General features: G+C 42.7%; 1 protein-coding gene across 1 annotated transcript in view; it reads left to right on the top strand.

The window, feature by feature from the left end:
* Positions 1-14,385: 14,385 nt before the first annotated feature.
* FBXO4 (F-box protein 4) overlaps positions 14,386-27,875 on the top strand; it is a 228,015-nt gene continuing 214,525 nt past the window's right edge. Inside the window, exon 1 of the mRNA XM_044069774.1 lies at positions 14,386-15,215. Coding sequence (XP_043925709.1) covers positions 15,018-15,215 — 198 coding nt within the window. The 5' untranslated portion in view covers positions 14,386-15,017. The remainder of the gene's footprint in view (positions 15,216-27,875) is intronic.

Below are 27,875 nucleotides of genomic sequence, written 5' to 3'. Positions count from 1 at the left end.
GGAGCACTGATTGGACAGAGAGGGTGCTGGAGGTTTTAGCTTGCCCACAAGGCTGAGATCTGGACCCTATAGCTGTGCCAGTGGGGAGTCTTATTGGGGACCTGGAGAGCAAGGGAGCGACCAGCTCTGGACTGACTGTGATCTCTGTGTGCTCTTAAGGGAAATTGCACTTTACTGTGTGTATCTGTTATCTTTTCCTCCTATATGAGATGCCCCTCATTGGTGTTAGTGGTGAGGATTGAGGCTCCTTGATTGCTGGGCCAGGGCACGAGTGTCACATATTAATTGTTTGGCTGTGGTGGGATATTCACACCATATATTAATTGGTTAGCAAATACTAATTGGCTTGTAGTGGTGTGAGTACAGTGAATCCCTGTAGCTGGTGTTCAGTGAGCTCTGAAGGTGTTTTGTACTCTAAATCAGCCACGCAGTGAAAACTCAGAGTTCAGATCACAATTGTTTTATTTCTTTTGTTAGCTTGGTTAGTCAGGGTGAGCAGGCAGCATGTCAGCAGAGGAGTATGGAAAGCTGACAAGGAGCCAGCTGGTGGAGATGTGCCAGGCTAGGGGACTGGTGCATGGAAACCTGACTAAGGCAGACCTGATTGCAGCGTTGGTTACAGCTGCATCAGAAAACAGCAACCAGGAGGACAATCAGACTGGCAGTGGAGATATAATACCCTCGGAGAATGGATAGCTCAACCTTTCTGCAGTGGACTTAAAAATCCATCTGGAGCTAAAGAGACTTGAGTTGGAAGCCAGGTATATGGAAATAGAAGCAACTGAGAGACTGAGGCGTCTACAGAGTGAGGACAATGAGAAATTGTGACGTTTGCAGGCTGAGGAGAATGAGAAACTGCTACGCCCGGAAGCTGAGCAAAAGGAGAAGCAGAGACAGCATGACAAGAAGATGCTGCCTCTTCCCCAGAGTCATGGAGGTAATGGGGAAGGGAGTAACTGAACCCCAGAAGCACAACAGATCAGTAAATTTATTCCGCAGTTTAAGGAGGGGGATAATTTTGATAGTCACATTCATATGTTTTAGAGGGTATGCAAATAGTATGGTGTTGACCAAAGGCTCTGTGTACAGTTCCTGACCCCCTTACTCCATGGTAAAGCTGTAACTGTTTTGGCAAAAATGTCTGACATTGCATGTTTTGATTATACTGCTGTTAAAAATCACTTGTTAGAATTGTTTAAGCTAACACCTGAAACATATAGGAAAATGTTTCATGAGCATAGATGCAAGGCAGATGAAAGTGTGTGTGAATATGTTGCTGAACTGAGCACTTATTTCCATAGGTGGGTGAGTGGATGTCAGGTCACCACTTCTGAAGGGCTGGCAGACCTTTTGGTGAGGGAACAAGCCCTTAGCACTTTGCCTGAGGACATGAGGATCTGGTCAGCTGATAGACAATGTGCTACTTCAGATGAGTTGGGGAAGAAGGGAGACCTATACCTAGCAAGCAGGGCAGCCCTGCACAGAAATGGGACCCCCCCAGTACTGCTCATGGGTCTAAAGGAACCCATGATGGGCAGCACAGACTGCCCCAACAGAATCTGCCAGTAGCAGGGGAAGCCACTAGTCCAAGTACACATCCAGGAGCTAAGGTTAAATGTTTTGAATGCAACCAGTGGGGACATGTGGCATTCAGGTGTCCATGGAGGCAAGGTGGGGAACAAAATACGAGGGAGCCAGTAAGTGGGAAAGACAAAATGCCAATAATAGGTTGTCTTGGGACAACAAGGGTACCAAACTACCACCAGAGGTTATATCCTATTGTAGTGAATGGCAAAGAGGCCATTGCCAAGAGAGACACAGCCTCTGATATAACCATTGTAAAGCCTGCAATGGTTACAGAGGAGCACTACTTGCCTGGGAAGTCTACTCCAGTCAGGGCTTTAGGAGGGATCCCATTCCAAATACTTTTGGCTAGGGTTCACCTTGACTGGAGGAAAAGGAAGCTAGCAAGTAGGTGTGTTTGAGGATATACCTGCAGATGTCCTGATAGGGAATTATGATAGTGCAGTACCCTGTGCTTGTGCAGTTACATGTAGGCAGGCTAGGAGACAAGCATGTGGGTCTGGTAGCCTGGGGGAGACCCAGACAGACTGCATACATGCAGCCAGGACTGGTGAGGTGGTTACTTCAGGGAGGGAGCTACTCTGTGGCAGTGAGACTGAATGTGAGCCACAGCTGCTTGTGGGTACTGATGGTCCCTTGGACAAAGCGACTGCAAAGGCAGAGGTGAGTAGTAGTACTCAGGCTGACAGTGAGGCACCACTGTCAGAGGATGCCAAACTTCCTGTAGAAGGGAAGAGTTGAGACAGACTCAGCTCTCAGACCCTACATTGCAAGGCCTGAGGCAGGTAGCTAGGGAGGAACCTGATTCTCAAGGAAAGGGGGAATCTGAATACTGGGACAAAGGGTTACTATACAGAGAGTGGACCCCTGAGGGAGGGCTAGAAGGTGAGACAGTACAGCAGTTGGTAGTGCCTAGAGCCTACCATCTGGTGTTTCTAGCCATAGCCCATGATATTCCTTTTGCAGGTCATATGGGCATAAAACGTACAAAGATGCATATTATGCAGAACGTCTATTGGCCTGGAATTTCCAGAGATGTAACAGGGTACTGCAGGACCTGTGAGCAGTGCCAAAAGGTAGGCAAGGCAGGAGACAAGGTAAGAGCTCCATTGATGCCTTTGCCTGTGATTGAGGAGCCATTTCAGAGGGTAGCTAAGGATATTGTGGGTCCTCTGCGTACCCCAAGTTCCACAGGGAAAAACTATATCCTAGGGGTGGTGGATTATGCTACATGATACCCTGAGGCGGTGGCTTTGTCCTCCACTGAGGCAAAGAAGGTGGCAAATGTTTTGTTAGAGATTTTCAGCAGGGTAGGTTTCCCAAAAGAAATACTGACTGACAGAGGTACCAATTTCATGTCAGATCTGCTAGCTTGTTTGTGGAAGTCCTGTGGAGTGAAGCACATGAAGACCACCCCCTACCATCCCCAGACTAATGGTCTTGTTGAGAGGTTAAACTCTACAATCAAGTCCATGCTACTGGCATTTGCAGATGGGACAAATATTTGCCCCATTTGTTGTTTGCTTACAGAGTGATTTCCCAGGAATCCACAGGTTTTTCACCCTTTGAGTTGCTGTATGGGCATAGGGTGAGGGGACCTCTAGATTTAATTCGAGATGAGTGGGAAGGTGAGTGCAAGTCTCACAAGGAGTCTGTTGTGGCATACATCCTAAACCTCAGGACAAGGCTCAGGGAACTCATGGGCTTGGCCTAGGAGACCCTGGCAGAAGCCCAGAAAAAGGTGTGGTATGACAGTAATGCTCAAACTAGAGAGTATGCTGTGGAGCAGCAGGTAATGGTTCTCATTCCTGTCAGGCACAACAAACTGCAAGCAGCTCAGGAGGGACCCTACAATGTGGTAAGAAAGGTAAGTAATGTTACCTACATGGTGGAACTGCTAGGCAGAAGGCAGGGGCACAAACTGTACCATGTTAACATGATGAAACCTTACCATGATAGGGAGGCCCTTGTGCTGAGCATTTGCAGTGGATTGCAGGAGGAGTGTGAGGGAGATATGGGGACTGATCTCCTCAGTGAGGCTCAGGCTGACACCTCAGTGGAAGGGGTAGCAATGTCCCAGCAGCTATCTCTTACCCAGGTTCAAGAAATCCAAGCAGTGTTACAGGAATTTGGGGACATGTTCACTGGGAAACCAGGGTGCATCCACCTGGTGCAGCACCAGGTGGATACAGGACCCCAAAGGACTATTAGGCAGGTCCCTTACAGAGTGCCTGAGAGAGTCAAACAGACTCTGAGGGAGGAGGTACAGGAGATATTGGAACTAGGGGTGATTCAAGAGTCCAACAGTCCCTGGGCCTCCCCAGTGGTGCTGGTGCCAAAGAAGGATGGCAGCACCAAGTTATGTGTGGACTACAGGAAATTAAATAGTCACACAGAGTCAGATGCTTACCCCAAGCCCAGGACAGATGAGGCCCTAGAGCAGCTGGGTGGGGCTAAGTATCTTATAACCATTGATCTTACCAAAGGCTACTGGCAGGTGCCCTTGACTCCAAGTGCTAGAGAGACGTCAGCCTTTGTGAATCCTTTTGGCTTGTATGAGTTCACAAAGATGCCCTCTGGGATGAAGAATGCCCCAGCGACTTTCCAGAGGCTGGTAGATCATATCCTAGCAGGAGCAGGAGGGTTTGCCTTTGCTTACCTAGATGATAGTGCCATCTATAGCCATTCCTGGCCAGAGCACCTTCAGTATGTCAGGGAGGTGCTGGGCAGACTACAGAGGGCAGGGTTGACCATTAAGCCGAGCAAATGTCAGGTGGATATGGCCGAGGTCTCCCACCTAGGACATAGAGTGGGGAGTGGTAAGATAAGGCCAGAACCTGCCAAAGTGGAAGCCATTCAGGCATGACCTGCACCTGTAACTAAAAAGCAGGTGAGGGCATTTTTAGGGAGAGCAGGGTACTACAGAAAGTATGTCCCCAGTTATAGTACCATAGCTGCTCCCCTCACAGACCTGTCAAGGAAGAACAGGCCAGGTAAGGTAGTGTGGACCCCAGCATGTGAGTAGGCATTCCAGACGCTTAAAGAAGCTTTGGGAGGATCCCCGTATTAGCCAGTCCAGATTACAGGAAAGAATTTGTTGTGCAGGTGGATGCTTCGAACCATGGGGTGGGGGCTGTACTTAGCCAGATTTGTTCAGAGGGGGAAGAGCACCCAGTGGTTTATCTCAGTCACAGGCTCCAACTCAGGGAGGAATGCTATGCAGCTGTAGAAAAGGAATGTCTAGCCATAGTGTGGGCACTGCAGAAACTTCAACCTTATCTGTATGGAAGGAAATTCACTGTGATGACAGATCACAACCCCCTAACATGGTTAAACAGAGCCAGCCAGCAAAATGCCAAGTTGCTAAGATGAAGCCTAGGGTTGCAAGCATATATGTCCATGTAGCACCGCAGTGGGATTAGCAATGCCAATGCAGATGGGCTCTCAAGGCAGGGAACGGAATAATGTATCCTCAGATAGACCTAACTCCCTCAAGCAGTGTTTCTCAAGGGTCACTTGAAAAACTAGCTTGAGTTCTCCAGGGGGGAGATATGTGAAGATTGGGTGAAGATGGGTGAAGGCTGCCAGCCTAGCCAGATAGAATTTTGGAGATAATTCTGTCATCTGTAAATATTAATGTAAACCACAGGCTTGTTGTCTTAAATGGTAAAAATAGTGTTACATATGGAACTGGAAAATAATGTAACAACAGTGCACTCTGCTGACCAAGTAAAGCATGTTGTAACCCTTTGATCTAAACACAGCTCCAGTCTGTCTAAGTAAAGGAATTCTTGCTATTGTTTTAAGGCCAGTGTTAATGGCCAGAATTTGCATGCATAAATGTCCTTTATTGCACTGTTTTCTGCCCAGAGCTGAAGAATGTAAATGTAGTTTCTGTTAGCCTGGGAACCCAGGGAAGTGTGAAGAAAGATGTAATGTGGACCAGGAATGTGATTTTAAAAACAGAAAGAATCAGAGAGCATTAAACATTTTTGTCTTGACCATCCAACTTACCAGCACTGTCTTGCTCTATATGTAAGCTTATCTTAGACTTGTGTTTTCTCTTAGAAATAGCTAGAAACTAGAAAGATTAGACTAAGTGTTTTTTCTATGATGTCAGAACTGTACCACTGAATTATTTTAAGTATTTCTCTGTGATCTCTGAACTCTTGACTAGCACCATGTAGTAAAAAGTATTGTCTTGTGTTTTTGACTATTATTAAATATTTTAAACCCTTTCAACTGTGGCTGTTTTTGTAGAGATAATTTAAGCTCTTTAGAGTACTTGCATGCCTTTGGTAAAATTGTACAAAGCCACTCTAATAGCTTTAGCCCTGGGCTATACTACCAATTGGATAATAACATTGCACATTAATAACTGGACACCCTTTTAAGGGCCTTTGAGTAGCTGATAAATATTAGTGGGTGGTGGCAGGCTGGTACTACCGTATAGTCTGGGAAAAGGTGGCACAGCTGGAGAACCTGTGCCAGCCTTCCCCAGGAGTGTATGTGTGGTTATATAAACTATTTTCAAAGTGTGTATGTGATGTGTCTATGTGTGTGTGTGTGTGTGTGTGTGTGTGTGTGTGTGTGTGTGTGTGTGTGTGTGTCAGCTACTTGGTCAGGGACATGAATCACTGGTTGGACAGACAGGTTGCTGGAGGTTTTAGCTTGCCCACTAGCCTGAGATCTGGACCCTATAGCTGTGCCAGTGGGGAGTCTTACTGGGGACCTGAGGAGCAAGAGAGCGACCAACCCTGGACTTACTTTGATCTCTGTGTGCGCTAAGGGAAATTGCACTTTACTGTGTGTATTTGTTATCCTTTCCTCCTATATGAGATGCCCTTCACTGGTGTTAGTGGTGAGGATTGATGCTCCTTGATTGCTGGGCCAGGGCACAGGCTTCACAGCAATCACAGGAGTGAGACCTTTGGTGAACACCCTTGGGACAGTAGAAAGGCAAAAGGGCAAAGCACAGAACAGAAAATGCCAGGAAGCAACAGAGAAATGCAAAAACTCCTGAAAAGAGGATGGATCAGAATATGGAGATAAGCATCATTGAGGTCCAGAGACACCAGAAATGCCCGAGGGAGCAAGAGAGGAAAAAAGGACTGAAGGGACAATGTCTGAAAGGAAGACACCTTCAGAAAGGTGGTTAGATTGGAGAGGTCTACAATAGGTCTCCAAGTACCTTCTTTTCTGGGCACTAGAAAAATTCTTGAATAAAACCCTTTCCTCTTTTGGGACCCAGGCACCTCTTGAATAGTACCCTGAGACAAGAAGTCTCGAAAAACCTCTGGAAAAAAAAGAAGTTGCTCACGAGAAAGCTGAGGAATGCCCATAAAAGGAGGGTGGGAAATCCAGACCATGAAGTACCCTGCTGAATGATTGACAGAACTCAATAATCCTAGGTGATTCAGAGCCAAACAGGAAGAGAAAGGGAAAGTCAAAGAGAAAGAGGAATATGGCTGGAAACGGGCGGATAGTCAGACAGCACCTGGTTTGTCAGGAAAGGAAGGCTTAAGAATCCCTGCACTCTTAGTGGCCTTAGCAGGAGGAGTCTGTTTACTACCCTTTTTACCTTTAGAAGGAGGGAGAGACTGCCTTATGAACAAAGGCTGGCTTAGAAGGTTCACTGAAATTTAGGCACAGGAGAAACAAAGACATGTTTAAGCTCCTGTAAAGCCTTCCCTTTGTCCTGAAGAGACTTAAATAAACCAGCAGCTGCTTCACTAAGTAAAAGAGAAGTATCCAGAGGAGCATCCATCAACTTAACCTTAATATCATCGAGCAAAGGTTGAAGATGAAGTCATGAATATCTCCTCAGAACTGAACCAGAAGCAGCAGCCCTAGAAGAGGCATCTACTGCATCATAACTACATATGATAGAGTGACGAACTACCTGAGAGGAAGTTCAAAGGAAAGAAAGAGCAGAAGATTTACTCTCATAGTCTGGAAGATCAGAAAGAATCTGACAAGCCTGAAAAAGAAGAGTCAAGACATACCCAAGAGATATGGGTCTGATAATTAATAGCCCTAGAAGCAAGGTTAGCCGAAGTATAAACCTTTTTACCCAGCCTATCTACGGTTCTACTGTCCTTGTAACAAGGCAGTAACTTGGATGAAGGAACCAAATGATATGGCTTATCAGAGGCTACAGACACCCCAGACAGGTCAGCAACAGGACATTTAAACAAAAAGGAACAATCCTCAGGCACCTTATAAAATCTATCAAACTTCCTGGGACCAGGAGGCAGAGAATCCAGTGCTTTAGAGGCAGTGGAAAAAACATCCAATAAAGCAGGCAAGACAGAAGGAATGGCCGCAGGTTTAGGAGATTCCATTTGCAGTAGTTCATAGTACCTCTTATGGATATCCGAAACCTGGGCACAATCCCACCTAAAAAAATTCCATCATCCTAGAGATCGTGTCCCCAAAGGAAATTTCCTCAGGAGGATTATTTAGAGTATGAGAATCCTCTGCCTCAGACCCGTAGTCTAAAGGAGAAGGAATCAAATTCCAACACATGTGAGAGATGCAACCATATAGCCAAACTGGAGGCTAAGCTCTCTCAGCTTAGTACTGGCGTAACCAGTCAGGAGGAGAAGGAAACCACACTCACTACAATTCCAGTCTCACATAGACCTACCATGACAGCAAACCAAACACATAAACACACAAAAACATACTCGGAGGCTCTAAATAAAAATCTGCCTAAACAGCAGAGACCTCCAAAGCAGACACCCAAGCAACTGCTACCCCAAAACAAAACACGTGCAACACATAGCTCACAAAGCCAGTGTGCCAAACAGTCACAGCCCTTAAGGCTAAACAACACACCTGATACACTTGTAATAGGTGACTCTATCGTCAGGCACACTGACGTCCCGCTCACCAGGCTGAACAAGGAGAAGGTCATGGTGAGCTGCCTGTTGGGCGCTAGGATCCGCCACATAACACAAGCACTCAGGTCAGTCCAAGGCAAATACAAATATGACTCGGTCATTGTCCATGCTGGTGTGAATGACCTGAGATGTACCTCCCTGGACTACATGAAAAGAGACATAGAGAAGCTCTCTGAGCATGTAGCCCAGGCCAGTATGACCCTGACCTTGAGTAGCATCTTACCCTCACCAAGAATGATGCCACAATATGAAGACAAGATGATCAATTTCAACAATTGGCTTAAGTATTGGTGTCATTCAAAGGGGATCCAATGCCTGTCAGCCTGGGATGACATGATCGACAAGCCACAATGCTTCACTAGGGACGGCTTGCACCTGTCATCCCTGGGCTTTCGGATATTGGCAAAGGCTCTTGCTTCCCCCATAGTGCCTTTTTTAGGCAAGGCTCAAAAGACAAACCCACCTCCATAGGTATCACAAGGGATAAGAAACTAAGAGTAATGCTACTCAATGCCAGAAGTCTACACCTCAAGATGCATGCACTCGAAACTCTCCTTAGCATGGAGAACATCGATATCTGTGCAGTAACAGAAACCTGGTTCAAGGCTCCCGAGAGCACCCCAGCACTACCAGGTTATACCTCATACCATGCTTTTTGGCCCCAAAACTTGGACCGAACCACAAAAGGAGGGAGAGTATCAATATTCGTCAAAGATACCCACACCTCCAGGTTGGTGGAACAGCACAAAGCATCAGAGACTATCCATGTGCAACTAACAGTGGGTAAAACTGCCTTCCAGTTTATAGCCTGCTACAGACCACCCTCCCAAACTCAGGAACCCCACTCGGCCTGCCTGAGAACACTGGAAAATATGAAGGTCTCTCCAAACACCATTATATTGGGCGACTTCAACTACCCAAACATAGACTGGGAGCATTACTCTAGCTCCAACACCCTAGCCCAAAGGTTCCTAGAATTTATAAACTCAAATGCTATGGAACAACTTGTTACCACTCCCACAAGAGGGGAAAACATACTGGACCTGATCATCACCAACATGGGGACTCTATGATCCAGACTAGAAGTGTATCCCTCACTGGTAAGATCAGACCATAAACTAATCTTACTGGATATTCACATCCCGACCCCACTCCCTGCCCAGAAAATCACAGTGAAAAACTTCTCTAAAGCAAATTTCACACTTCTCAAAACCGAGGTGGAATCCTTCAAAGCCCCCGAGCCTGTGGAAAATACGGCCCAGACCGCAGAATCATGCAATCCCAAATAAAACCAAGACCCAATCCTCCAAAGGCAGACGTCCTGTCTGGTGGACCCCAGCCATAAACAAACTATACAATAGAAGGAGGAAGCTACTACATGATAGAGCAAAATCCCAAAAAGGGAAGGCATCTCCGATCAGTATTAGCAAAAAACTACGGGCACTCATAAAATCATCTAAGGCCAGCTTCGAGAGAAAAATTGCACAGGACACTAAGGATAATCACAAGGCTTTCTTTAGTTATGTTAGGAACCTGGGTGGGAATTCCCAGATATGCTCAGAATTAGTCCAAAATGACAAAAAATACATCGAACCCAAAGACATTGCCAACATCCTAGCTGACAGGTCCAGTGCAAACTTCTCCCCCCCTCCCCACCAAAAGGGCAAATATCTACCCCAGCAGAGTGCTGCCCCCCTGAAATCTCAGATGCTCAGGTAAGAGCTGCGCTCTCCAAAGCAAAAAACACAGCATCAATGGGACCAGACGGTGTCCCGGGCTGCATCCTACATGAACTCCTAGAAGAGCTAAACCCAAACATAAAACTACTGCTCAATCTCAGCCTTACTAAAGGATATGTACCCAAAGAGTGGCTTACAGCAACAGTGGTCCCTCTCCACAAAGGTGGTGCCTCAACGGATCCTGGAAACTATTGCCCCATAAGCCTGACTAGCTTGGTCTGCAAAGCTATGGAAAGGATCATCATGGACCTCATAAATAAAGATATTGGGGACCTACAGACACTGGATCCTACCAAGTTCGGCTTTGTTAAAGACAGATCCTGCCTCTTAAACCTGGTCGATTTCTTTGAAACAGTCACCAAGGCCATTGACGAGGGGAAAGTGGTCCACACAGCCTACCTGGACCTTGCAAAAGCCTTCAATACAATACCCCACTCGGGCATTATAGATAAGCTCATCAGCTTAAATATAAACCCCTATGTCACTAGATGGGTTGCAAACTGGCTCAAGAACAGAACCCACATGGTTAGAATTGCTGGAGCCATGTCAGTCTCCAAACCAGTTACAAGTGGCATCCCACAAGGCTCAGTCCTGGGACCTCTCTTGTTTGGTATATATTTCTCGGAGGTACAGGCCAACACAGAAGGACTGTGGCTGACCAAGTTCACAGATGACTGCAAACTGGGCGCCATAATCGACTCTCCAGCCGACACAAGCATCCTTCAAAAGGGCCTCATAGAAACAGACAACTGGTGCCAGAGCCATGGCCTCAAGCTAAATGCCAAATAAGTGTATAGTCATCCCCTTTGGCAAAAACAAAGTGCCCACAAATTGCCACATAGGTGGTAATCTATTAAGTACAGAAGAAGTAATTAGGGACCTAGGGACCCGGAGACCCAAGTTGATAGCAATCTCTCATTTGACAACCACGTGGCCAAAGTGGTTAGAAAAACATTTTATATAGCCCACCTAATCATGAAGGGATTCACATCTAGATCAGGGGAGGTCATCGTGCTTCTTTACTCATCCCTCATCAGGCCCATAATTGAGTACAATGCCTCTTTTGGGATGTACCTTACCAGACACCAGCAACTGGAAAGACCCCAAAAGTACCTCACCAAGAGGATCAAAGGGCTCAAACAGATGCCATATGCTTCCCGGTTAAAGAAACTCCAGCTCTACTCAGTGGCGTACCGCCTGCTCAGAGGCAATCTGTGCCTGACATAAAAAGCCATGTCCAACCCGGAATTCATGGACATGCTGCACCTCAGAAAATCCAAATCCCATAGAGCTACACACTCGAGAGACTTGAACCTCAGCACTGAAATAAATAGGACATGCTGGAGGAACAGATTCATAACCCAGAGGCTCCCTTCACTCTGGAATAAAATCCCAGTCCAGGTTAGGCAGAGTCCCTCATTGACTCTCTTCAAGAGGAATCTTGATGAGTGGATGGGAGATCGTAGGTTTATCCCGGGTATCACTTCTGTGTCACTGTTAGACAGAGGCACAGTATACTAACCTCGAAAAAGGGCATAGCAAAATTAATTTAAAATGGGTGGCGAAAGCCAAACACACTCTGGCTAGGCTTAAAAATGCCCTAGGGCAGATAGCCTAGTATGAACCTATGAACCTATATGCAAGGAAGTCATCATCAAAATCCACCTCAAAAGAACGCAATCCTCTGGGCCTTTTAGGGGAAGAGGAGGACCAAGGAGGAGCAGGAACAGAAAAACCCTTGAGGAGGCCTCACCGACAGTAAGGCATTAAATAACCTCAGAGTAAATGCCTGCCACTCATTTTGTGCATCCCTAGGAGAAGAAGAAATATGATTAGTTTTCTGTTTCTTTTTTAAGGGGACATCCATCCAAGAAACCTGAGAAGGCCCAGACTCAGGACGGCATTCCACAACTGCAGTAGGAACCTCTTCCCTAAAGAGAAACTGCGGAATCCCTCTAGATCCCTCGGAAATAGCCAACCGTGGTTCTCTCTGAATGCTCAAACCAGACGCCTGTAAAGCCTCGTCGGATGTGCTACCTGCCAGATCCTCACTGGCTTTCGCCCTAGACGCTGTAGAAGAATCTGACAAAACAACCGGGTGAGCCTCCGGTTGCATAATAACCTCAGGAGAAACTTCTGGTAGAGGCTGGACAAAGGAAGATTCCCATATTACCTGACCCTCAGGGCAGAAAGTTCCATCCATAGTATGTGCAGCAAGAAGCTTAAGATGCTGGTGCTCAAGATACAAGGGAAGAAAGCCTACTATGAAGAGTTTTGGGGACAAGCACCTGACAAATTGAACAAGACGTATGGTCGTGAGCAGCACCTAGGCAAAAAAAGACTCTTATTGTGGAGGTCTTTATGGGGAATCAGTCGCCCACACTGGCATTTACCCTTCCTGGATGACATTAAACCCAAACAGCAGAAAACAAACAGAAAAAGTAACCAAAAACCCAACTGGGTACATATCTGCAACTGTGAAGACGCCGGCAAACAGGAGTAAGCACAGGAAAGCCACCAAACAGAAAAATGGATGGAGGTAATAGACTGATGGTTAAAACAGTGTTTGGACTGGTGACAGAAACATTCTGAGGATGGTACACCTGAACGCCACCTTCATGCCCTACCCCATGCGAGGAGTGTGCAGGTGACGTCCAGCATACCTTAAAGCAGCAGTAGACTTTGGTAAACTGGCTGGACGGTGGGCTTCATGGCAAGGAATTTCATTTGTAAGGAATACTGCAGCGGTGGATTTAAGGACATTGTTAAATTCTGCACGATAGGAAGAACAAGTGATGCACGTACAGACACAACTTTTAGGAAGGCTAATGCCTTTGGATAATTGACGTTCCGGATGACTGACGCTCTACTGTACAATAATTGGCTTTGTATTAGAACATTACCCCACTGTGATTTTCGTGCAGGAATGGGGGTGGTCTGTATGATTGACATGGTAAAAATACAGCTGAGTGACAAGCCATGCAGATTATACAGGGACCTGTTGAATATTCATTCTGAATATTCCATCTGTGACCGTTTGTTGCTGTTCTTTTTTTTTCTCCCCAATTTTTTATTTTTAATTTTTCGATATACAGAAGACACAATGTTGCCGTTCATGAAATACGGGCATTGCAAGCTAGTTATTAATTAAGAGATGTAAGGACAGGTTCAAGTATTAGTGGGACCGAAGGGCAGTATGTACGCAGTACTTTACACCCCCATACTAATGTTGTGCTTTAAATTGCTTTTGCAGGGGGCAAGCCCCCCCCCCCGGCCTGAACCCCCCCACCTTTCTTACTATACATGGAAATCAGTAAAGGCGCACATTTTAGTTTCACAGTTTGCATTCTTTTGAAATGCATGCTAACATAAAAGTTGTAAACATAGCAACTTTCTCAGTTTATAAACGCAGACAGTACTTAAATTCATTCCCTATATTTCGTAGTTTGCCCCCCCCCCCCCATTCTGTTAGGCTTTGTTGAGATTTTGGGCGTTAAAAGATTGAGAGGTACGTGTCAGTGTTAACAATTAGAACTGTACTTTAAACGTTACAGTTCCAGGTTTGTACCTCTCTTATCTTAGTTACCGCAATCCACTGTCCCCCGAAATAAATCCAGTCGCACATTACAAATAAAAATATCACATTTTGAAAAATACATGTATGCAGACCAACAGAAAAACATGGACAATTCTTTGTTATATAGGGAGAGGCACCGCAAATAAATACTGGATGTCAAACAGCTAAGAAACAGTAATAATTAAAACAATAATAATTAATAATAATTAAAACAATACAAGTAAAGAGATCTACCATGTGCGTTCCTGCACAGAGGACTACAAATAGTTTAGGTGTATGTTATAGAATAGCTAAAGCGCACTTGCAGGAGCGCGTACTTTCAACTACACTGTTTTCCATATTCTATTTGGTGACGTTAGGCATCTCATGTAATACAATTACAGAAAAACGTACGGTAGTGGGCGGAGTTTTGGGCGGTCCTTGCTACTGCGCATCTGGTGGGGTAATGTTCTAATAGAAAACCCAATGATTTCTAATATTTATAATTCTTCAAATATTTATAATTTAGTATAATGTCATATTTATAGTATTTATTTATTGACAACATATCACACATAGATTAGCATGGGGCCCCATGCTCGTGGGCTATATACTGCCCAGTGTGCCCATGCATTAAGATGACACTGTCCAGAAGTTTGCAGACGTGTCCATATTTCTGCTTCTCATAAAATCTGTATTTTTCTTGCAAATCATTTTGGACTGAGGAATAGCTTTTGCCACAATTCTAAGAGATTAAAACATACGCCATTCATGAAGTGAACTACATTATAAAAACAAACCCTCTGTATTACAGTAATACGCTTTACGTTACTCTACTATTATTTACTTTGGTCGGCTGATCTCTGAATTTGGCGAAGTGCCATTTATGAATGGCGATGGCACACTTCCGGATTTTCGCATCCCAAGCATGGCGACGCACTAATACGGCTGTGATGGTTTAGGTTAGTTCTTCCTTTCCGTGTAACAAATGAAGACGTGGAGCAATACGCTGTAGCAGGTATGAATTACGCGGCGTGACAGCCTAGTTTTAGTGTAGGATTGTATAGTGAAAAAAATGTCTTAATGACGTACACTGTCGTTACTTGGGGGAATACATCTTAGTGAAAAGCAAGGAGTGGATCTTTATAACTTCGAAAAGGATAATTATTACTGCGAAGAGCATTAACTATGATATGTATGGTTATATTAAACAGTACCTAATACAACCTTAGAATGGCAGAAAGCAACTTCTCACAGGAAGGAGAATGGGGCCGCTGGGGGTCAGCTGTCGGTAGTCTGCGAACTTTTTGGGACAGGTATCTGCCAAGTTTAAGGAAGTTAAGGGATAAACAGAAATTCAGAGACGTTTCTGCAGTTGGTGGATCTGAGACTGAGGAAGGAGAAGAACAAAGTTTGTTGCAAAGATTACCTGTAAGTATTTAGAAATAATTTGTATGCATTTATTGCACCAATTCATGTTGCTACCTTTGAAAAACGCAAAACACAGAAAAAAGTTTGATTTTTGCTTCACCCCACCTCTTCATAGTTGTCATAATCAGTTTCATAGTTATATTTTGTGTGCCAAGCTAATATGTACGTTTATGTAATATATATTGTGCGTGTGTATAGACACACACGATTTTAAACAGCACATAGCAGTTACAAAATGTGAAGATCAGAAAATAGCTGTAGTCTAAAAGCTTGCAACTTTAATAATAATTTAGTGCAACTGTAAAAAATAAATAATTTACTGAAGTTACTATGATCAAAGTATGTAATTTCTTGTACTTGTACTGTACAGTTGCCATTTCACTGATTAGTACTTGTAGTTCCCATACAGTTGGGTAACTTTCCTGACTGCAAAATACCATCATTTGAAATGAGGACTTTATCTGCAAAAGGTCATGGTTCTTGGAATGTGAGTTGCAGTCTGCCATTGAGGGAATCATCATACCTCAGAAGGAATAGTAACTTTATAATTGGGATGTTCTTTATTTGATCATTGCTGCAGTAGCCGAAGCAATTTTTATTTATTTATTGATTGTGTGACGACCATGCCCTGGCCCAGCAATCAAGGAGCCTCAATCCTCACCACTTAACATCAGGGAGGTCGTCTCCTAGAGGAGGAAAGGATAACTAATACACACAGTAAAGTACGATTTCTCTTAAGTGCACACAGAGATCACAGTCTGGGACTGGCTGCTCCCTTGCTCACCATGTCCCCAATAAGACTCCCCACTGGCACAGCTATAGGGTCTAGGTCTCAGCCTAACTGGGTAAGCTAGAACCTCCAGTATCCTCTCTGTCCAACCAGCGCTTTGTGTCCCTGCCTAAGTAGCTGACACAGCACACACACACTTTTCACAGACACTCCTGGGAAAGGCTGACACAGATTCTCCAGCTGTGCTCCTTTACCCAGACTATACGGTAGTAATTACTGCCACCACCCAGTTAATAATATCAGCTACTAAAAGGCCCTTAAAAGGGTGTCCAATTATTACTGTGCAAAATTAATATCCAATGGTAATGTGATTATACAGTCTAAGGTTTATTGGAAGGGCTTAGACAGTAAACTCTATAAATATATAATGTACTCTAAAGCATACACAAACCAGCCATAGGTAGAAGGTTTTAAAAATATTTAATAATAAATAATTAAAACACAAGACAAATCTACTACACCACAGAGCTATCTAAGAGTTCAGAGATCACACAGAAACGTAAAATAATATTGTAGGAAAGATCTGATTACACAGAAAAATAGTTTATCTAACTTTCTAATCTTTAGCTAATCTTAGAGAAAACACAGTGCTACAATCCTACTTACATAAAGAGCATAGGCAGTGCTGGTAAGTTAGATGTCCAAGATCAAAATGCTCCCGGGTCTCTTGTGAGAAATAGTATTTAAACATTACTAACAAACATGTCTCTAAGGCCCTCCCAAAATTACATCATTTTTGACACTTAGGTTTTCCCAGTATTCATATTGCATCATCTTAACACCTGGTCTGAGTTCTCAGGCCACAAACTGCATTATTTAGCAATCTAACACCTCCTCAGAAACTTACAATGATACAAGACACTTCACATGTATATGCTAACAGAAACTAAAGCAATAAAAGCACCTTCCACATCTAAGTTCTGGTCATAAACGTTAGCCTTAAAACAATGGCATGAAATCATCCAGCCACTCTCGGGCCAAATTCTAACATGAAAGGATACAACATGCTTCACTGGGTCAGTAAGGTGCAGTGTTGTCACATACTTTGCAGTTCCACATTTTACAGTTTTCTTACATTTAAAAACACAAGCCTGTATTTTACATTTATTTATACAGTTGATAGAATTAGATATCAAATTCTGTTTGACTAGGCTGGCAGCCTTCGCCCATCTCTCCCCAGTTGTCACAGATTGATTGACTGTGAATTTGTTAATTGGGGTAGAGCACTTATCCCACTGGATCCATTTAAGTCTCAGCATGGAAAAATGCAATAGATACAGTACATTAGGCTTTGTATTAGAACAGTAACCCACCAGATGCACAGTAGCAAGGACCGCCCAAAACCCACCCAACACCCTGCGCATAATGTTCATAGTTTCTGTACGTGTGAATAAACAGGACAAGATATGCGTATGCCATATGAATATTCAAAACATTGAGTTGTTCATCTTCTTTCAAAATAGTTGAATGTGTGTGCTGCTGTAACTGTGCAGTAACTGACCTAAATGCAAAATATTTAACATTGCATGAATATATAATGCAATGTATTCGAAACTGTACAGTTTACAATTCAAAATAGTAAAGTTTACAGTTGTAATATTGTAAAAGTTACAGTGTGGAAGCTAGTGTCAGACACCTGAATGCAAGACATAACGAATGGACATAAGCAACTGTAGTTGCTGGAAGAAAATGTCTGTTTTTACTTCTGTAGCGCGGCATGCACTGCTGCTGCACAGTACTTGCCATCAGAGTTGATGCCCTGCATATCTCAGTTACTAAATACAGTAGAGAGTCGATTATCAGAACCAGTCTTCCAAAGTTTTTGGGTAGGAAAAATCATAAAGTCTGAATATGTAAACATTATAAGTATTTGAGCAAGTATTTGAGCTTGTAGCCAGCTGGTATATGAAAAATATTCTTTATTGTCCATTGGAATCGCTGGATGGTTGAAAAGTGTATTCCTGTGTGCAGAGATGTTTTTATCTGGTTCATTTATATGTATGATTATCTGAACAATTTGATTATCCAAACTACCCTAGGTCCCAGTTAGTTTGATTAATCAACTCTGTACTGTACATTAACTGTAGTGTAAAATGTATATGTGCAAGTGCATTCTGATGAAAAGGAAGTGTAATTTACCATGTTCCTCAAAACAGTGCGATCTTGGAGTTGGTATATTGAAGTAGCGGGTGGTGTGCAGAGTGCAGCCCCCACATAGGGAGTGCAGGGGGACATGCCCCCCTGCTAAAGCGATTAGTATACTCCGCTATACTAAAGAAAGTGATTTTTGGTGAAATAAATTTTGTTTTATTTTTATTTGTAACTTTTCTATATTTATATTACTACGTTTATTTGGAAAGCAAACTTGTGGGTGCATCGTGTGATGGCTTGGTGCTCTCTTCAGGATAAGTTAGTAGACTGTGTCTTCCGTGATTCTGAAATGAATATGTGGCTTATCAGGGAAAAACTAAGTAGTATTTGATAAAACCTGTGACAATTTCAGCAGGGAACTGTAACCTCACAGTGCGACCACACAATGAATATTCAGAATGAATATTCACAATGACCCTGGCAAAACGTCATGGCTTGTCAATCATGCATGATTAACATGCCACGTTACACACCCTTTCCATGTCAATCAATTTCGTCATGCCCATTTCTGCTCAGAAATGCCGGTGGGGTAGTGTTCTAATACAAAGCTGGACATTATATAGAGAGTGAATGACAAAATGCAATATATACATATATTGCTTACAGAGAGAATAGCATATTTAGCTTTAGGATATAAAGGTAATAGATAAATGACGTTATATACAAAGTGACTGAAATAAAAAAAAAACACAATATGTGCATGCATTATATGTTGAGTGGCATCAGAACTGGCATGCTGAAAAGAATCACAGTCGGTAATAGAGTCAGTGCAAGGTATGTAGAAAGAAGGAAAAGAGCTTAAATTAAATGACCAGGGAGATAGCAGCAGTTGTATTTCCTAGAGTCTTGAAATGTGCTTTTATTTGTGAATGAAAAATGGGGTAAGAGGAATGATCTTTAAGAAAAGAAGGGAGAGAGTCCCACAGTTTGGGATCAAGGACTGAGAAAGTATGGTCTGTGTAGTGAAGCATAATTTGAGGGGTTTAGAGGAAGACATGAGTGGTTAAAATGTCTAAGGTTGTATATTAGTACATCTCTTGTGTAGTCTGAAAGCTAGTGGAGGGAAGGTGTCATTCTTGATAAGTTTAAATAGTTGAGAGGCAAGTAGAAGTCAACATGATGTTTCACAGGTAGTTAGGTTTTTCAGTGGCTTTGCGGTGGTGTTCATTTATTGGGAAGAAAGTGATGAATATACAAATGGCATTTGAAATGGACGGAATGCTAGATACATTTCTTTTAGAAGCTGCAGCAATTAGCGGGAGACAGTATTCTAGCTGAGCCAGTAACCTACCTTTACCTGTAGCATTTCTACAGGGCCTGGATAGAAAAGGGAAGAGCCTATTAGTTAGGGTAGGAGAGAGTTTATTTTTTAGTGTGTGAAGTCCAGGTAGAATTGAAAATTTAGGAGGGTGTCTAACCAAAACCTAGGTATCAGAATGAAGTGACATTTTCAGTAGTGTTATTAAGATTATCATGGATTTCTAGAGGCCCGGAGGCAGTAGTGATCTTGAAGTGCCGAAAAACAATTTTGTTTAGAGGAGTTGGTAGTAATTGTTTATCAGTGTCACATTGAATAAGGGCAAAAAAATCAGCATGAAGTTCGAGTTCAGGAGAGGAGACAGAATGGTTGGAGTGGAGTAAGAAAATGTCATCAGCATAAAGCAAGAGAGGAACATGAAGTAAACCAAAAGAAAGCTTTTAATGTAGATAGAAAAGAGGAGAGGTGCCAGAGTAGGTCACCAAGGGACACCTTTCTGTAGAGGGACCGATGTAAAGGTTGAATAATTAAAATTAACTGAGAAGTCATGGTTAGAGAGGTAGTGTTTAAATGAAGGAGGTGTGTCATCAGTAATGCCGATTCCAATGAGATGATCTATGAGAAACGAGTGTTCAACAAGATCAAAGGGTCTGGTGAGGTCAGTAATTGGGCCTTTGTCCATTCCAAGAATAATGTTGTTACTGGGTGTCCAGATAATTGCAGATGTACTGAGACCGGACCAAAAGGCATGCTGTGTTTGAAAGAGAAGGTAGTACTGGCTGATGTACTGAGTGAGTTTCAAATAAAGTAAATTTTCCAAAAAAAATGCAAATAAAAATACTCCACAGTGTAATCAAACAGACAATCCAAAGAACGCTGTGGTTGTGCCTTCCAAGAACCAGTTCGGATTTGTATTCAGTGGAAATGTATTGCACGTAAATAAATCACAAGAGGTAAGCAATTTTTTGTTCTACTCTGTTCAGAACGTAATCAGTATTGCATACGCTGACTTTGTTTTGGTTTAAATAACCACATGAGAAATGAACACCTCTCCAAGCAATACTTAACAGACGGTCACCTCAAAAAATGCCAAAATTTTAGAACTCACTGGTTAAAATTCAAAACATGCAAAAAATATATAAAAACAGTGGCATTAAAATAAAACAATTATAAAAAAAATCATAAGTAGTTAGTTGAACACATGGGTAGATACAACTGTTCAAGAAGATGAGTAGTTTACATTGACGTTGCCTTGTATGCCCTTCTTTTTACATAGACAAGACGGAGCATGCATTATGGACTAGAACTTACAAACCCATCTAGACAATAAAAAGGGGGACAAGTAAATACTCTGTTAATATTCAAAGGTGTATACTAACTTTAAAAAGATTTTTTTTTATATTTTGGAAAAAGGTGCAGATTTCTGAGATAGCTGCCTGGCAGCAGGGAGAAGAGGCAGGAATACTGTAAATTGCATTGGCAGTTGCTATTAAACGCCTGTTGTACCCCAGGGTTAAATGGATATATTTCTGTTTACAGTGTCTTACAATTAAAGGTACTAAACCTGAAACTTCTTATGTACAACTGACTACTTACAAATTGTTTTTTTAATACAGTCATATTTCATTGTCACAAAAAGTTTCTTTTATATATTTTATATGTTTTGAATTTTAACCAGTAAGTTATGATACCTTAGCATTTTTTGAGTGGACTGCTTCTTTAAGAATGGTTTGGAGAGGCTTTCATTTGTCATGTGCTTACACTGGTTATTTAAACCAAAGTGGAGTCAGTGTAGTCATTCTGATTAAGTTCTTAACAGAGCCGAACAACAGTGCTTAAATCTTGTGATTTATTTATTTGCAATAAATTTCCACTGGATACAAATTCAGATTGGTTCTTGGAAGGCACAACTAAAGCATTTTTTAAAATTTTCCAGAATCTTTCCTAGGGTACAGCGAATAGAAATGGGCTGAAAGTCAGATGGGTTGGAGGGATTGGGAGTACAGTGGATATAAAAAGTGTACACATCTCCTGTTAAAATGCCAGGTTTTTGTGATATAAAAAATGAGACCACAATAAATAATTTAAGAACTTTTCCCACCTTTAATGTGACCTATAACATGTACAATTCAGTTGAAAAACAAACAAGTCTGTTAGGGGAAAAATATAAAAAATAAAATACGTACAATAAGCTGGTTGCATAAGTGCACACACCCTTAAACTAATACTTTGTAGAAGCACCTTTTGATTTAATTATAGTATTCAGTCTTCCTGATAAACATCTGCCATCAATTAAAGAGACCCTGATTAACCGCAAATACAGTTCAGCTGTCCTACTAGGATTTTCCTGACATTTACCCAGTTCCTGCTACAGCAAAAGCCATGGCTCTCAGAGAGCTTACAAATCATCAAAGGGATCTCATTGTTGAAAGATATCTCTCAGGAGAAGGGTACAAAAAAATTCCACAGCACTGGATATACCATGGAATACAGTGAAGACAGTCATCAAAAAGTGGAGAAAATATGGGATACACTGACTTTGCAAAGAACTGGACGTCCCTCCAAAATTGATGAAAAGACGAGACGAAAACTGGTCAGGGAGGCTGCCAAGAGACCCACAACAACATTGAAGGAGCTGCAGGAATTTCTGGCAAGTACTGGTTGTGTACTACATGTGACAGCAATCTCTTGTATTCTACATATGTCTGGACTATATGGGGTAGGGTTGCAAGACAGAAGCCTTTTTCTTACACAGTAAAATATCCAGGCCCAGCTAAAATTTGCAAAACAAAACATCAAAATCCTCCAAAGCTAGTTACGAAAATAACATTGCCAAAGATTCCAAAGACGACCACAAGGCATTTTATAGTTATGTCAAGAATCTAAATGGCAATGCTCAGATCTGCTTTGAACTGCAACAGAATGGCATTAAATATACTGATCCCACGGATATTGCAATGTCCTGGCAGATCGATTTTAGTGCCAACTTCACCCCCCTCTCACCCCCTAAATGGCCCATCTCAGTATCAAAAGATTGCCAAATTCTGGTAATCACGGCCACACAGGTAGAAACCGCACTCTCCAAAGCTAAGAATACAGCATCCATGGGACCAGATGACATCCCGGGCTGTGTACTACATGAACTACAAAATTAACTGGCACCTCACCTAAGTGTCATTTTTAATCATAGCCTCACCTCAGGCTTCGTGCCCACTGAGTGGCACACAGCTACAGTTATCCCACTCCACAAGGGGGGGATCCACCTTGGATCCCGGGAACTACCGTCCCATCAGTCTGATGAGCCTGATCTGCAAGGGCATGGAATTCATTATCATGGAACTTATAAATAAAGACATTGGCAACCTTCAAACACTGGACCCCACTCAGTTTGGGTTTGTGAAGGGCCAATCTTGACTCCTGAACGTGATTGACTTCTTTGAATCAGTCTTGAGAGCTGTGAACGAGGGTGTGAGGCAGTCCACACAGCCTATCTGAACCTTGCCAAGGCCTTCGACACCATCCCCACTCTGGAATCATAGATAAACTTACTAAGCTGGGCATAAATCCCTACGTCACTCGATGGGTTGCCAACTGGCATACTGACAGAACCCAGACTGTAAAAGTAGCTGACTCCAAATCCAACTCCAGGCAGGTGACAAGTGGAGTACCTCAGGGTTCAGTCCTGGGACCGCTCTTGTTTGGCATCTACTTCTCTGAAGTACAGGCCAACGCTAAGGGACTCTGGCTAACAAAGTTTGTAGATTGCTGCAAACTGGGAGCCATTATTGAATCAACAAATGATGTGGATATTCTTCAAAAGGGCCTTACAGAAACAGATGCTTGGTGCCAGAGCCATGGGCTCAAGCTTAATGCCAAGAAATATATAGTTATCCCTTTTGGGAAAAAACATGTACCCATGAATTACCACATAGGTGGCAGTACACTAAACACCGAAAGTGTGATAAGAGACTTAGGGACACAGGTGGACAGTGGTCTCACCTTCGATAACCACATTGCCACAACTGTCAGGAAATCCTTCTGTGTGGCACACCTCATCACTAAGGGCTTTTCATCCAGAAAAAAGGTCATTGTCCCAATGTACTCATCCTTCATTAGGCCCATTATAGAGTACAATGCCCCTTTTGGTATGTACCTCACAAGACATCTGCAACAGCTGGAAACGCTGCAGAAATACCTCACTAAAAGAATCACAGGCCTAAAGCAAATGCCCTATGTTGACCGTCTAACAAAACTCCATTTACTCAGAGGCGATCTCTGCTTAACATACAAGGCCGTGTCAAACCCTGAGCTGTTGGACGTGCTCCACTTAAAGAAATCCCAATCCCTCAGAGCCACACACTCCAAGAATCTAAACTTTGTCATCACAATGAACAAAACATGCTGGAGGGATAGGTTTCTGACCCAGAGACTCCCCATACTCTGGAAATACACTGCCCGTACATGTCAAGTAGAGCGCCTCTTTGGCCCTCTTCAAAAGGAACCTTGACGATTGGATGGAAGATAAGGAAATTTACCCCGGGGATCACATCAGTCACCCTGCTAGACAGGGGTCCAGGGAAGTAAATTTTGTGGGAAGAAATATCCAGGGAATTGTTATGACTAGGCTTGTATAGGCCCTAGGGCCAATAGCCTAGTACAAACCTATGAACTTATAAGTCTCTCAAAACCGTGGGAAAATGTGTTATGGTCTGATGAGACCAAGGTTGAACTTTTTGGCCACAATTCCAAAAGGCACATTTGCCGCAAAAACAACACTTTGCATCACCAAAAGAACACCGTCCCCACGGTGAAGCATGGTAGTGGAAGTATCTTGCTTTGGGGTTGCTTTTCTTCAGTTGCAACTGGAGCTTTAGTCAAGGTGGAGGGAATTATGAACAGTTCCAAATACCAGTCACTTTTGGCCCAAAACCTTCAGGCTTCTGCTAGAAAGCTGAAGATAAAGAGGAATTTATTTCACCTTTGAACACGACAATGATCCCGAGCATACATCGAAATCAACAAAAGAATAGCTTCACCAGAAGAAAATTAAAAGTTTTGGAATGGGCCAGCCCCAGCCAGAGCTCAGACCTAAATCCAATAGAAAATCTGTGGGGTGACCTGAAGAGGGCTGTGCACAAGAGATGCCCTCGCAATCTGACAGATTTGGAGCACTTTTGCAAGGAAGAGTGGGCACATATTGCCAAGTCAAGATGTTCCCTGCTGATAGACTCCTACCCAAGGAGACTGAATGCTGTAATTAAATCAAAAGGTGCTTTAACAAAGTATTAGTTTAAGGGTGTGCACACTTATGCAACCAGCTTATTGTATGTTTTTTGTTTCTGGTGGTCTCAGACTACCTCCTTACTAACAGCCTCCTTTCCAGTACTCAGCATGGTTTCCGACCAAACCATAGCACCACCACTGCCTTACTCTCCTTTACTAACACTATCATTCAGCATAAAAACAATGGCTATCTCTCCTCTGCTACTTTCCTAGACCTATCTAAAGCATTTGACATGGTCCCACACAAACAACTTATCTCTGTCCTCAATAACCTATCCTTCTCACAATCGGTCACCAACTGGTTTCAGAGTTACCTGTCTGACCGCCAACAATCCGTTGTATGGCAGAATGACATATCTCCCCAGCTACCTGTCTCCATAGGGGTTCCCAAAGGATCCATCCTTGGACACCTACTCTTCTCTGTTTTACACCAATAATCTAGCCTCTGCCACCAAACATGGCATACTCATACAATACGCAGATGACTCGACCATCATCTGCTCAGCCCAGTCCCTACCAAAACTGCAAAAAGTCACACAGGAAGCCTTTACCTCTGTTGAAACATGGTTATCCGATGCCCGATTAATACTCAACCCAAACAAAACTAAACTACTCCTCTTCCAACCCACCAAACATACTCAAAACAACTCTCACTTTAACATCACGGCAAAAGACAACACCACTATATACCCAACTAAACACACCAAATTGCTAGGAGTGGAAATAGACAATAAACTAAAATTTGACATTCACATATCCATGACTATAACAAAAAGTCCACAAAAAACTAGGAGCGTTATACAAAAATAAGCAATTTCTCACCAAAGCAGCAAAGATTTCAATAACAAATTCCCACCTTATCTCCACCTTACTTTATGCCTCTCCAATATATACCAACCTAAGGCAATGTGATCTAAACAAGCTAGAGACCTGCTACAACAAAATCGCCAAATTCGCCACAGGCGCATCCTACCGTAGTCACCACTGTCTCTCACTTGCTGAACTGGGCTGGCTTGAACTCCCTCACTTCCTTCAGTGGTATCAACTCTCACTCGCCCACAAACTAGTAAACCATCCACTAAATGTCCCATCCCTCCAGAATCTACTCCAACCCTATCGCACCACCAGACCACTAAGATCCAGCAGCAAAAATCTCTTGCAGATCACTAAAGCCAATAACTCTGCTGGTGAAGCACTATTCTCTTGCACCATAGCCAAATTATGGAACTCACTCCCACCCACAATTACCTCCATACCATCATGCACCCACTTCAAAACTTTACTAAAAGTGCAACTAAAACATGCTGGCTATGCCCTTGCAACTCCCACTCTAATATCATCCACCCCATCCAACCACTACCTTTCTTTCCACTCCACTAACTACCTTGATTATAGCAAGCTCAGATGCTCATAAGCCAGTACTTATTATACAGCACAAATTTCTTCTTCTTGTAACATTTGTTAATGTCTGGTATGCACTTCACAGATTAAGATTCTAGTTGTCTACTGATGTATATGTTCTTCATCTGTATATATGTTGTAAGTAATTGCTATGTAAATTGTTAATCACTATGTAATCTAATGTAAATACTGTCTGTTTATTTTAACTGTGGAGCTTTTCTCCCCGGGCCTCCGCTGAAAATGGACCTACGTCCAGTCGGACACTCCTGGTCAACAAATTTAAATAAATAAATAAATTATATTTTTCCCGATTTGTTTGTTTTTCAATTGAATTGTATAGGTTATGGTCACATTAAAGGTGGGAAAAGTTTTGAAATGATTTATTGTGGTCTCATTTTTTTATATCACAAAAACTTGGCATTTTAACAGGGGTGTATACACTTTTTATATCCACTGTATATGAGTAATGTCTTACCAAGGACATAATAGCTGGCCAGCTTCCAAAGTTTCAGGGCACCTTCCTTGCAGCAAAACTGTTAGCTTGAGCTAAGCAGAATAAAAGTCAGGTTTTGGAGTCAAGCACTTCAGAGATTTTCTGCCGCCAAAGAGGCAGAAACCTGTGGGCTGACAGAAAATTTAGTTTTTCTGTAAAATGTTTATATTTTAGCTAGGAAAAGGTGATTTTAATGACTGTCGTAGGCTTAGTCATGGAGTAACTTGTGGTTCTCTGTGGCTGTTGGTGCGCAGTTGTTGGGCAGGGCAGATCCACTCTTGTCAGCCCATGGAGAAGAGGCAGGGAATGCTTTCCTGTTTAGCCAGAAAAGTGTGCTCATCCCTAGGAAGTTGATTGCTGGGAATCATGCATTAGTTTATTCAGGATTTCCTGTCAGGAAGAAACAAAAGACTAAAAATATATCTTCTGTCTCAGTGACACTGGACAGGAGTAATTTTTTTGGGATTAGCTCAGGGTTTAATGCAGGTTCTTGGCCCTTCTTATGTGGTTGGTTCTATTAAAAGATAAAAGGATTCTTATTTGGATAGTCCCTGTGAAGGAGTCTCTCTCTTAGTCTATTTCCAGAATGAAAACATGTTATTTATTTAGCTTTTGTGTACTGGGTTTGTCCAACTGTGAAGGACTGGGGAGAAAAACACCAACATAACATTAAGTATACATTCAGTAATATACATGAACAGACATTAAATAATATACATTAATAATTAGAAATATATTTGCTGATTAGATTAAGTTCATATGAAAGCAGAGGCTGCTATTACAGTATAAAGGTTTTGCAGTAGTAGATCTTGAACATTGAACATTTCAAGAGGTGTAATAGTGTTTTTGTCAGATAAGAGATCATGCAGTTAGTGCTTAGAAATTCAAAGAAACTGAGGTAAGGAAAAGAGTTGGGTAGGGCAGAAAATGTTGATATTTTAATTCAGAGGTGGGTGTAATGCAGGTTCAGTTATAATTATGTATACAATATGTCTATAATAAGGTTTGTATTAGAAGTACAGCGGTGGGGATGGAGAACATCACAAAATAAAGACTATAGCTGGGAGATGCTCTTATTAATCCGCGGTGGTGCAGCGATAGCATTGTCGCCTCACAGCAAGACGTTTTCCTGTTCGATTCTTGGCTGGTGCGCCTTCTGTGTGGAGTCTGTATGTCCTCCCCGTGGTTGAGTGGCCTTCGAAAGACATGCGTGAGTGGGTGTGCCTTCATTGAAGGTTGGGCGTCGAGCTGGCACCTCGGTACCATAAAAATCTACTGCCAATC

This window comes from Protopterus annectens, chromosome 1.part0, assembly GCF_019279795.1.
Source record: "Protopterus annectens isolate FY-2018-M chromosome 1.part0, PAN1.0, whole genome shotgun sequence".
In the NCBI taxonomy this organism is placed as follows: Eukaryota; Metazoa; Chordata; order Ceratodontiformes; family Protopteridae; genus Protopterus; species Protopterus annectens.
This window is presented reverse-complemented; position numbering and strand designations above follow the sequence as displayed.